Genomic DNA, 13,242 nt, shown 5'->3' with positions numbered 1-13,242 from the left:
TGCTATCAAACCAGCGTTGCCCATCAGTCGTCAAACGATTCGTCGTCATTACTCTCACGGATGACATCACCTATTGAATAAGAAAATCAATACAATCTCCTGACTTTTAATATATTCCGCTTAAAGAAGTCAACAGAAAAACAAATCAAATTTTTATATAAATTGTAAATTATTGTCTTGTATATAAATATTTTTTGACATTTTTGGAATAAACTGTAAAACTATAAGAATCAAAGCAAAGTTTTATCTACCTGATTTTTTGCATTTGTAAAATTCCACAAACTGCGCTTAGCGTTTACCCACGGCATTCCGGCAACAATCAATTCATGATTCTGACCTTGAATTACATAAAACTCGTCATGGGACGATAGAGCACCAGGATAAGATGACATTATAATGGATCTGCCTGGTACCGGCTCGGAAGTTTTTGGCAATAGGTGATAACCAAAAGTGTACTTTTTTAGCAGTCTCAGCATTTTAGCGTATCTGTAAGAAAAATATGAAATGGCTCGCGATATGTCCGATAATCGAACAATATTTTTATTTACCTTTATACGATAACATACTTACACTCGAGTATCCTCGTAGCGAATAGAAGTTGTAGATTAAAAATTATTCTTAAATTCTAGCATAAATCTCTAAAAGTAATCTCTATGACACATTTATCATACAAGACATTTTCATTATATTCTACTATTTAAATGCAGACGTTAATTATTTACGTAACATTTCTAAGGTGCTTCTTTTATATATCTCCGAAATAGTTTATTTCATAGAATAATATTTCTAAAAATGATTTATTTCTTTGTACATATATATCATGAATAAAGATTACTTACGGTGCAATAGTGCTATGTCCAATAGCTATCAACGGTTCCATTCCTTCGCGAGGTAGACTTTTAAGGAAAATCATGCCTTTAGTGCAGTTGCTTTGAGAATCAAAATTCTTCACCATTTGCTCGAGATCCGGTAGATCTGCAGCTATTGCCAGCCAGAGGAAATGTTCCGTGTTCATCTCTACTGTTTGCCGACTACGACGAACCGCGTATTTCCAGCCAGCCTCTAAGCCGTCCAATTGAATATAAAACAATCGTACCTGTAATTGGAAGACGTATAAATCCTTTCGAATTTTTAAAAATTTAAAATATTTTATTTCGCGATGTTATATAGTCAAGAATATTCGCTTTAATTAATTTTATATTAACTGACTTTTTTATTAAAAAAAGCAAAACAAAAATATATAAATATATAATTCCTCAAAAGCTTTAATATAAAGAAAAATTAATTTACTAAGCATGTTTGACATCGTAGAAAATACTTGCAGTATATAAAAAAATTTTCAAATATTATATTATCTCTTTTAACTTACCATGTGCCAAAATGAATCTGTGGCTGCCAAGAGTTCGGCACGTTCGCGAACAATGGCAGTATTTTCGCGAAAGAATTCCATCAATTTCCAACATTCCACAGCCCATTTCTCGCAAACGGTGTTGACAGTATTGTACCAATGATGATAGATCAATTGCCATGTTAGACTGCCCTCTAATAAACCAGCCGCGTAAGCTTGCACGACATCCGGATATTTGGATGATGTTTCTATTTCGATGATGGACCATCTGGAATATATCGCGATTCGCCATGTTTATTTTACTCCATATTGAACGCGATATCTGTAGAATATTCTTATTTGACATATGCGAAGCGAACATATGAGTCCTAGGAATTTTCCAAGATATTTACGCATTAAAAGATATGTTTTTACAAGATTAATTATATGCAGAATTATAAATAGCATTATAAAATAATTATGACGGAAGTAAAACTATTGCATCTCAATCATTAGAATCTATTCATTCATTTTAATCGCGTAAAATTAGAATTTATTAGGATCGCGATATATATTTTACAAATATCAATTTAATGAAATCAATACAAATTATTGCTTCTCTTTAAATAAATTCAGAATAATTTATTAATTGTAAATATAAAGAGTTCGATTTTGCGCTAAATTTAGTTCAATATATTTTCTCAATGCGATCGAAATTTTATATTGAAAATCAAAAATATATAAGATTATTTAAACTTTATCTCTAATCATTTCATCTAATTTTTATAGAAATAAATTACGAAGTAACATTTGCAACTTTATAAAGACGTGTTTAACGATAGCCTGCTTTAGAGTTCCATGTACTTTAACGACGCCGGAAATATCTTGAAAACAGATACAACTTTAAGTTTTCTCTATTTAATAACATTGACCTACCCAGATTCAAAGATGCTGGTCTTATAATACGCACGGGCGACATTCAGTTTCACATTGGCGAGGTCGTTGCCTTGACCCCAAAATTCGATATGATATCCTCCCTTGTGATTCCATGATACGGTAGCCGAGTAGATTCCATCTTTTTCAACACTAATATGCAAAATTTATATACATTAATATTTTATTGAAATTTTGGCAAAAATTTTGTTTATTCTTTTCATATATCCAACAATTATTTTTTATTCAGATTTGCTGACCATTAAATCAGTGTTTACTTACTGTAAAAAGTCAAATTCGCCAAGGATGATCGCGCCGATGCCGATGAGAGCAACGGCCACGAGGATGTAGGTGGAGATGCGAGTCTGCAACCACGAGGCTCCAACCACCTTCAGCATGGCTCATAGGTAAGCTACACACCCTGATAACGAAAAGAAAATGGCACAAAGAACGTTATCAACCCATCGATTACCGACGCCTGATCTGCCGCAGGTTTTCAATGGTGCTTCTTCTCAAAGATCGCCTACAGCTTCTTTTCTGGCCACTGTAACAATATATATTGGAAATTTATGGAAATTCTATTCCTTTGAAATTACTTTTTACTGTAGCATGATAAACAGTTTTACAACACAGTTTGTCAACCACGTGCCATTTCTTATCTACAAAATAAATGTTGAAAAATAGAATACTTAAATATTTCTCTTCTGTTCGGTAAATCCATTTCCGATATCCCACAATCTCGCACATTCTTGTATCCTATTTTGTTGACTTAGCAGTCAGCTAACTTAGCTTTGTCATGATAGAAAGAAAAATGGTTTGAGATATAATAAAAATTTGTGTATTATTTTAAACTTATTTGAAAAATGATGACAAAAGCCAAGATTTTTCTATAGAAAATAATAAAATTCTCTCCCTTTTCTTCATAGACTTTCAAAAATAATAATAACATAAATGCTTCGCAAACTTTATATAAAAATTACTTATATAAATGACATTTAATATGGTTCAATATTTGAATTTTTGTCTTGCAAGTATAAATAGAAAAAAAGGCTCGATAAAATAAGTACAAATCATTCATTAGAAGATTGAAAATTGCTATCGAAGTCACTTGCAAATCGAAGATGAAGGCTAAGATTTTCGTCTGCTCGTTATCACTTGTGATTAGACTTTTCTGGAGAATATCATCATGCATTTACTAATTTTATCAACTTTACACACATACATTACGCAATTGTTTATCTTTATTGAAGGTTAAGCTTCCGAAATTCCTAATGAAATATGATATATATATATATATATATATATATATATATATACAAACGGTATAAATATTTTCTTTTATATAAGAATTGCATACGATTTCTTTCTGCCAATTAAGCGAAATTTAACACGAAGTATGAAATATAAATGTTCATAAAGATTAAATTATTTTTTGTTTCTGTAAGTATATGAATTTTTCAGAAATTAATGAATTATAAAAAATTTAATCATACATATGAATTTAATTTGTTTTTCAATCTATTTGTCAAATTGAAAAAAATGTGTAAGACTTGAAAGAATTTCGGACAAATATTCGAAAATGAGAATATTCGGAATGAGATATAAAAATAGTAATTGCGCACACATATTTTGTCGCCAATGAGATAACATATTTTCTCTCTAAGTGTCATAATTCGCGACTTGCGAAAGACTTTGCAAATAATAGTTGGGGCGCGCCATTTGTGACGTTTATCGTTTTCTTATGACAGATTTTAATGGCTTTGACACAAAGATCGACAGATATTCGTAAAATGGTACATAAAAATCAATGGTTTTATCTCTCTCTGCAAGTAACATTACATATATCACACGGTAAATTTCACATTGTACATTTTTAAGCAATTGAATAGTTATTACAAATGGCAGCGACACACGACATGTGTATGTTGTGTCAATTAACTTATCACGAAGTATAAATAAGAGAGTCAATATTTAATCAATGGCTTCGCGATTTGATTCACAGCCATGAGGAAAATTTTCTGCAATGTGTTATATTTGGAAAATGTTGTTATATATTATTTGGAAAATTATAACAGACAAGTGATTTATGTTTTCGCGGAAAGAATGGCCTTAAGGAAGTTTCGTGACTTATTTTTGATATAAGATTCGTCAAAAAAATATATTTTGTTTATCGTAGTAGCTTATTCAATAATTGAATTCTTCCGCCATAGTGGAGAAAATCATTTTTTATGTATAAATTTTTTAATTATTCATGTGTATTTATCATTATATTTAATTATTATATATATTTATTATATTTAATTATTTTTAATATTTATTAATATTTATTAATATATTTGTTAATATTTATTATATATATGTAATCTTTATTATATTACTTATTTGTTAATTTGTTAATTTGTATATTTTATATTATATAATTCAAAAGTTATTGATTATTTTAGTTGCTAATTAATAAAAACTAATAATATTACGACATGTTCATTATTGGCATTGAAATAAATAGTTAAAAGTAGATACAAGGTCAAGATTGTATTTGTCCTATTCAAAGTTAACACTTGTAAAAGACTTGTAAATAGTCTTATATTTTTTTTGTTATCTCTTGGACTTCTTTCTCATTATATTGAAAAGAGACAAATATCGCTCTATATTCTTCGTTCTATTGTTTTTTTAATATTTTTTTTATGTCATTCAATCATTGGAATTCCAGTTTCGTTGCCAACGACGGAAAATTTGCGGTTATGACCATGAATCATCAAAGATCTTTATTTCAACATGAAGCAAATATGTACGTGCTATATGCATAAAAAAAGATTACGTGAAGAATACTGATATATTATGCATTACTGCACTAATGTGCATTATGCATTTTAATATCTTTGACGGAAGTACTAAAGTATACGGAATGTACCGGAAAAAACAGCAAAACATTGTAAACAAAACTTGTAGTTATTGCATTAAGAAATAAACATGCTGAGGATCGAAAGAATATTTTTTCAATTTAAGTATAATTTTCGCTTGCATATCTGTAGAATGGATTTCATTAATTTTCGAAATCAAGCGCAATCAGACACACATGCATTTTTCATCGGGAAACTATTGAAAACGGAGCAGAAATAATAAAAAAATTTCACCGTTATTAAATAGTCATCTATCAAAACTGGTTTGAGGATTTAAATTCTCTTGTATAAAATCAGATTAATAATATATCTTATTTCGATCTTCGATTTTGTAAGGATCACTTTCGTGCGTCTTTTGCTCGGGAATCGGGTCCTTACGCCGATCTTAGTCGTACTTCTCCAGATGATCGTGCACGTGGCTTTTTCATGATTCAATTATTCACTCACCCTGGATTAAATTTGGCAGTTTGTAAATTGCAGCGCGTCGTACACGGGTAATGAATGGGTCATCGGACACAGATTACATTCCTCATACATATATGTGTATGTTCCTGGACTGGTTGCTCCGATACTCCAATCCAAGCGTGAGCGTTGGTCTATACCGACTGACTCGCCGCCAGCTGGTCGTCAGCATTTCCGTGCCGTTCCCTTTCCTCTTTACCCTTGCCGTCATCATCATTTACAATCCCCACTACGACCATGATCGTTGCGCCGCGTCATTGTCCCGGCTTCGAAGCCCAAGCGACAAAGTTGAAGTATAGGGAATTGCAAGAAAGATGTCAGAATATACTTAGAGGAGTCACATGAGAAGTCTTGGAGAACTCTAGTTAACACATTGTAAAATTTTAAATTTATATTGTAGAATCAGCGATTACAACAATTCATATAAATTTGCATATTTCATATAAATTTTGCTCTTTAAATTCTTTTTAAATCAAACGATAATTAAAACAAAGTATTATAATACTGAGATTGGATTGCAATATAGTCCAACTTCAGTATTATATAATCTCTAAACGTTTTCATACAAAAAATAAAATTTTTTCCACCAAAAATTTAAAAGACATATATGCAATATAGTTATTAAATTCTTTTGCAAAGGTTAATTTCCAATTAATTGCAAATTTTGCAATAGATTATTTACAAATAATGAATCATTATGTTCGTGCATTATGCAAGTTTTGACAATTGATTATTTGTGATACTTTAGTCAATTTCGAGATTTTAGTCAATTCTAGAGTAATTGCAAATTCTTACAAAGAATATGGAAAAAGATTTTATTAGTGATTGTTTAATTTGATAATGAAAAGCATATAAAATTTCGATATAATCTCATACATAATTTAATGTACATTACAATTACATAATTTAAGATATAAAATTATAAAAAATTATGATATATATGTATTATATTATTAAAAAATAGCATAATAATATACTATACATACACTATATATATATATATATATATATATATATATATATATATATATATACATACACATAATCTATACATACATATTACATAATATCGTTGCATATAATAAGTTTCTCAATTAGTCTTTATCTTCCTAAAAAAAAAATTATTTGTGCAAAATTTTCTAAGAAATATTTTTTAAGTTTTACGTTTTTTAAATTATTATCTCATATTTAAATGCAGTGACCTCGCATTTGATACAATTATATATATATCATTCTACATATATATGCATTTAATATGATAATAATTTAAAAAATGTAAAACTAATAACTACAGTGACAACAAACATCCATTAAGCTATGAAATATGACTAATATAATTGAGTCAAAATATCTATCGAGATAAGTCAATACCTATATGATAAAGTAAAAGTTGAATTGAACTAGTAACAGATACACACAAGTAAACGCATTCTTGAATAATTTGGGTGTTTTATTTTTAATAATAAAAGAAGAGAGAGAGAGAGAGAGAGAGACAAAATTCAAATTTCATATATTTTGATATAAAAAAATATTTTTGTAAAGCATTTACCTTCATATGATTTTATTTTAATATTTTTATACAAAAAAGATTATATACGTATTCATGACTTCATAGATTTTGTGTAAAGAAAAATTCTCTTTTTAACTTATCTTATCATTACCATATTTAATATACACAGTATATATATGTGTATGTACGAAAGTTGAAATTCAAGAAACTTTGCATCTATCTCTGATTTCAGAAATTAGATCTTTTCGATCTGGTTCTGTATTTATTTTTTACAGTGTGTTGATAACTTGTTTATGCCGAGCGACACAACTTTATGGACCATAGTTAATTGATTCCAATTTAAAGCTTTAATCGGTGCGCGAGGACAGCCACAGGCATCTTGTCTATCATGTTGAAGTTATTATCAACAATATGCACAAATTGTTTGAGATGTAGATCTCGCCAATAATGCTAATCGTCGTAATTAATATATTTCTTAACTATTAAATAATCGCTCATTTCTCGAGTGCATTATAATTTGAACAGTTGTAAACTTTATCTTTTATTAGAAACTGTAGCATAGTTTTCTAAAAAAAAATCATATCTTAACAAAATATTTAACATACGATTATCAAAGGAAACTTTATGCTTGCTCATGAAATACTCTTGTAAAATGAAACGTTTGAAAAAAATACCTCTCGAAGTGCAATATTTCGTACTCAACGATGACAATCTGTTTAGTACGTAAAAATTCGCACATTTTGCTGATCTATTACTTATGTTATTATGCAAATAAGTGCATATTTAGTCAGAGCAAAAAATATTTTCGCATGTCTCGCAAACGGCATTCTTGCAATTCATCTCTCTGCACGAGAATTGTTTCCCGCGTTAATAATACGCAGTAAGGAGTTCGACCGCAATAAGCGTTCTGCGGAATTTCCTGATTGTAGTCCGGTCGCGAAGCACGCGCCACAAATGGAATGCAATATATTCCTCAGAAAAATATTCGATTATTAAGACGTCCTCCTTTCTTCCCCATGGATAGAGAACACCCTGAAATACCTGAAATACCTTAATTTTAATTTCAATCGCGATTATTCCGATCGATTCGGAGTCGATCTTTCTTTTATATCCAAAAATTTTAAAAACAAAGAACAGAAAATTTGTAGAATGAGAATTAGTATGTATATATAGCAAATTTAAATGACAAAAAATAATAAATATTTACTATCATAAATAAATAATCAGGGTATTTATTATAAATCAGGATATTTTGAATTTTCTTAGTTATATACATTGAAGATTAGAGGACGTTTTTGTAAAATTTTTCACAAGATCTCTATCGAAAATTTTAAAATATCTGATATACTTTAAAACATTTCACACTTTATAAATTGGCAATCTGCCTGTATTTAATTCCTCCTTCTTCATCAGCAATCTTATCGGTTATCGGAAATTGTTTATCTCCTTTTAATTAATTTCGAATGAGATTATATTCTGTTTAATACGAATTTTTTGTCGATGAATTTGTGTGACGAAAAAACAGAGAGGTAGTGGATTATCTTAAATTATATATAATATGGACTATGCATTTTTTTTAAAATTGATTTTAAATTACTGTAATTGACTTAAAATACTGAAAATTTTATTCTATGTTTTAATTATTTAATTATATTATCTAGTATTTCATAATATTATAACATGACACAAACTTAATTCTGCGCAACTTTTATCACGTAAAGAACAAGATTAAAATTAAATTTAAATTATACTATTATTGAAACTATACTTATTATTTTCCTAACAATTTATATAAGAAAAATCCCTCAAGGATTTTCTTAAATTAGTGGAAGAGGGTTTGTGATTCGAGTCTCCAGGAGCTTGCGCATTTCGCATCAACTCGCAAGCGCGGAATCCCTTCCAGAATACGAAAGTTCTCGCAGTCCAAGGATCATCAGTATAGATTCATCCTTCGTGGGCTCTTCGCGATAAAATAACTTATAAAATCAACAACTTGTCAAAAATATCTTGAGGAAAAGTGAGCGACGTTTGAGAAACCGAGATAAATTCTATTTCGACACTAAGAGATCCAGATTGAGTTAATTCAAAATCTAAATCGAAGACGAATCGCTTAGCGAATTCACTCGAGGGTTTTGACGAGGATTTAATCACACCGACGATGATGTTGTTTTTGCTATTGCTGGTCGCTCTTGTGAGCGTCCACTCGAGTTGGTCTCGACATTTCTCGGTCGCTGAAAATATACCTGCAAATGCGATTCACACGATTCCTCTCGGCTCGGAGGCGACTTTCAATTGGAAGTGCGTCTTCGAACAAGATTGTCTTCGTTGTTGTAATCGTCGAATATTTCAGCATCAAATATTTCAGGGTGGATTTAATGAACGAGTTGGTAGTCGTAGAGATTCATTACATCGGCAACGATAGCAGCTGGTTCGCGATCGGATTTTCCGACTACGGAGAGCTGAAGCCGGCTGATTACTGTGTCTTATGGCCCGACTGGCATCAACAGATTCATCTTCAAGTAAAATGTTTAGTGATATAAAAATATTAAATCGTCATGTATAACATATCAATTTCATTTTCTTGTTCTTCTGCTAATAATTGGCAGGATTCGTCGGCGGATATCGACGGGAAATTACATCTGGACAGCCAGCAGGACTGCAAGAATTTTGCATGGAAAAGACGCGGAAATGTCACAAAGTTCACCTTCTCTCGCAAATTCGATACCTGCGATAAACACGATTATATTATTGAGGCGAGTAAATCTTACTATAGTTTTTGGAAATTCGCAAAATTTAAAATAAAAGAATTTAATGTGATATGTAATATACTTGATTATTAAAGGGTTTACTTTATAAAAGTGATTTGATAAAGAAGTAGAACATTCGAAATTCGAAATTTTATACGCACATATAACAATTACATATATATTATTATTTATATTGATAGGAGAACAGAGAGAAATAAAATATTCCGGTCTTGGACTCATATCGACTAAAGAATTCCTTTCTCAACAATTAAATCGTAATAGATTAAAATATTCGCATTTTTAGAGAGGTACCACGCATCTTGTGTGGCTTCGCGGCCGCGGACCATTGTCTTCTTTAACCGGGCTTGAGATTTCGGACGCAAAAGCATCCGGCATGTCCCGTACGGAATTGCGCAGGATGTCTCATAAGAAGCCCGAGTTCCCAGCGAATGCTTGGCAGCTTGAATTACTTGCCCATAATGTCCAAGTACCAAAGCAAGAAACCACTTATTGGTGTCGCGTACATAAATTACCGTCAGTATTGAAACAAAAGTGCGTACAGTTTAGATATAAATGTATTTTAATAAATTTACGAGAGATCTCTGCATATCATATGATCTATCATTGCTATCTTCTTTAGTAATTCGTTTCGAATTCATTGATGAGTTCAGAATTAAATTTTTCATTAATAGACTTTGAGACTTAGATTGATACTTTTATCGGTCAAGAGTTTTAATACATAAATATTATATAATATATTTGTCGGCAGGCATCACATCTTACAATTCGGCCCCGCCATTCAAGCGGGTAACGAACATGTCGTACATCATATGGAAATCTTTCACTGTGCGGGCCCCGTAAATGAGGAAATGCCCAGTTATGATGGTCCTTGCGATGGAACTGATAGACCAGCAAAGACACAGGTAATTGTCCTTTCATGAAACGGGACCAACAACAATATTGCATAAATAGAAAACTTATTTCTTGAGGCGTTAAAGTTGAATGTTTGAATTATTTTAAATGTGTGTTTTCCGTATTATTAATTACGGACAAATTTTCAAAATTAAAATATAATTAAAAGCTTTATATTCTTTCTTGGTTTGTATTCTCAATTATAGATTATTTTATTATTATTCTCAATTGATTAATTTTTCGTAAATACCGAATGTTCTTTTTTTCGAGAGCAAAAAATACGTCTTCGATCTAGCCCATTCATTTTGATCCATATAGATCTGTAAGAAGGTGATGGCAGCATGGGCGATGGGTGCCGATGCATTCGTATATCCGGAAGAAACCGGCTTGTCTATTGGCGGAGCTAATTTTAATCCCTATGTCATGTTGGAGGTGCACTATAATAATCCCGAGCTACATCAAGGCATCATCGATTCCTCCGGTATTCGATTTGTTCTCACCAAGTCTCTGAGAAAGTACGATGCTGGTGTGATCGAGCTTGGGCTCGAATACACCGATAAAATGGCCATACCCGCGGGACAGGTGAAAAAAACTGATTGATTGGTTTTTAGAAAAAATATGGAAAATAATAAAATACCTGAATTTGAAGCTTCTGATTTGCAGATTTAATAAATCAAGCTTCTTCATTAATTTCCTTAGGAAGCCTTCACGCTATCCGGTCACTGCATAGCGGAATGCACCGGGGTTGGATTACCCCAAAGTGGTATACACATTTTTGGCTCTCAACTACATACGCACTTGACGGGCACAAAAGTCATCACCCGTCACGTAAGGGATGGTGAAGAGCTACCACCGTTGAACTATGATAATCATTACTCCACTCATTTTCAGGAGATCAGATTGCTGCCGAAACCGGTGACCGTTTTGCCTGTAAGAAAATAAACACAAAAGTTAGTTAAAAAAAATAAATATAGAAATAAAAGAGAGAGATAGGAGATAAATAAATAAAACAATTCATATGTAGGAAATTAAAAGTAAAAATAAAAATAAGATTATAGTGATTATCTCTTTGTTAATTAGTGGCAGATAACATCATAATAAAAAAGAATGAAAAATGAGAGAAAATTCGTTTCCAATATTTTACATTTATTAAGTTTAAAATATATATAATTCGTTTCTCTCTTTTATTACAAATAAAATATTTTGCAGGGAGATTCTCTGATAACTACGTGTACTTACAATACCATGAAGAGGGATAATGTGACCCTTGGCGGCTTTGCTATATCCGACGAGATGTGCGTTAATTACATTCATTATTATCCTAACGCCCTATTAGAGGTAAATTAAGATCATTAGCAAAATAAAGGGAATAATAAAATATAAATAAAATAGCATTTATTCGTTCACACAAATTTAAAAAAAAAGAAAAATTCCGTATTATTCAGGTGTGCAAAAGCGCTATAAGCGACGATGCTCTGCAGACGTACTTCCGTTACATGCGAGAATGGGAAAATCAAGACACTAGCACAAAGAAGGGCATCTCAACGAATTACAAGAGTATCGAATGGACCAAAGTCCGCGTGGAAGCTCTTCATGATCTCTATGAAGCTGCACCTTTAGGTCCGCGCTTCTGAAAACTTTGTATTTAAATTTGTTCTTTCGAGTCTTTTATAATCCTAATTCAAATTTGAATTTATTCTAATAATTTTTGACAAGTTTGTTTTCAATGAATATGTTGACACATGATATAAAAAGTTTTTGATATAAAATATAAAAAGAAATTTATATCTTTATCATAACTTTTATTAATCAATCGCGTTTGCAGTTTAATCTTAATTTTTGTATAATAAAAATTCTATAATTTATTTATAATTGATTTATCAGGAATGCAGTGTAATAGCTCGGATGGTTCTCGATTACCTGGTTCATGGGACAATATCGCGGCGACACCCGTTAGATTACCTCTGCCACCGCCAGCCAGAAATTGTGTGGAGCTTTCGCTTGAGCGAGAAATTCTGGATCAAATGTGAACGTTTTATTTTAAAATTTTAATTATTCGATTATTCAATGAATATTTCAAGGAAATTTCAAACAAATAATTGTTATTTTAGACTCTTTAAAGAATATTAGATTTAAAATTATTTATTTAAAAACTTTGGAAATCTTTCCTAAACACTAATTTTAAGTTTGCTACTGTATTATTTAATATGCCAATATTCGATTATCTCAGAAACTGTTTATAATAATATTTTATATTATATAGATTTATAAATTATATCAAATTATAAGATTCTTAGAATTCAAAGATTTTCGCAATAAAACTTTAAAGTTTCGTTATAATAATTTAATCTAAACTGTCGAATTCGTTTTCACTCACTATCAAATTTAATATTGATGAAGACCTCGAAATAAGATGTAGCAAATCCAATAAATACATATTGACCGATATCA

At 30.8% G+C, this 13,242-nt stretch overlaps 2 protein-coding genes across 2 annotated transcripts in view; one reads left to right on the top strand and one right to left on the bottom strand.

Moving 5' to 3' along the window:
• The window catches only part of Lama (phospholipase B domain containing lamina ancestor), a 7,049-nt gene extending 1,261 nt beyond the window's left edge, over window positions 1–5,788 (bottom strand). Inside the window, exons 1-7 of the mRNA XM_083089471.1 lie at window positions 5,608–5,788; window positions 2,543–2,804; window positions 2,264–2,413; window positions 1,370–1,616; window positions 840–1,096; window positions 252–486; window positions 1–70 (exon numbers count right to left, since the gene is read on the bottom strand). The exon at window positions 1–70 is cut by the window's left edge and continues 1,261 nt beyond it. Of these exons, the coding sequence (XP_082945597.1) occupies window positions 1–70; window positions 252–486; window positions 840–1,096; window positions 1,370–1,616; window positions 2,264–2,413; window positions 2,543–2,658 (1,075 nt within the window). The 5' untranslated portion in view covers window positions 2,659–2,804; window positions 5,608–5,788. The remainder of the gene's footprint in view (window positions 71–251; window positions 487–839; window positions 1,097–1,369; window positions 1,617–2,263; window positions 2,414–2,542; window positions 2,805–5,607) is intronic.
• Window positions 5,789–9,083: 3,295 nt separating this feature from the next.
• Window positions 9,084–13,229, top strand: Tbh (tyramine beta hydroxylase). Its single transcript, XM_083089364.1, has 10 exons — window positions 9,084–9,430; window positions 9,498–9,651; window positions 9,739–9,885; window positions 10,184–10,431; window positions 10,649–10,802; window positions 11,110–11,373; window positions 11,491–11,721; window positions 12,001–12,129; window positions 12,237–12,411; window positions 12,676–13,229. The coding sequence occupies exons 1-10, from the start codon at window positions 9,291–9,293 to the stop codon at window positions 12,819–12,821; spliced, it is 1,788 nt and encodes a 595-aa protein (XP_082945490.1). The 5' UTR covers window positions 9,084–9,290; the 3' UTR covers window positions 12,822–13,229.
• The last annotated feature ends 13 nt before the right edge of the window (window positions 13,230–13,242 follow it).

This window comes from Camponotus vicinus, unplaced genomic scaffold (assembly GCF_025532165.1).
Source record: "Camponotus vicinus isolate PSW18456_S1 unplaced genomic scaffold, iyCamVici1.0 SCAF_1, whole genome shotgun sequence".
Classification (NCBI taxonomy): domain Eukaryota; kingdom Metazoa; phylum Arthropoda; class Insecta; order Hymenoptera; family Formicidae; genus Camponotus; species Camponotus vicinus.
This window is presented reverse-complemented; position numbering and strand designations above follow the sequence as displayed.

Coding starts and splice junctions, on each gene's coding strand:
- Tbh (XM_083089364.1), top strand. CDS start 9,291: ATGATGTTGTTTTTGCTATTGCTGGTCGCTCTTGTGAGCGTCCACTCG. Junction 9,431..9,497: donor GAGGCGACTTTCAATTGGAA/GTGCGTCTTCGA, acceptor CAAATATTTCAG/GGTGGATTTAATGAACGAGT. Junction 11,374..11,490: donor TGGCCATACCCGCGGGACAG/GTGAAAAAAACT, acceptor TAATTTCCTTAG/GAAGCCTTCACGCTATCCGG.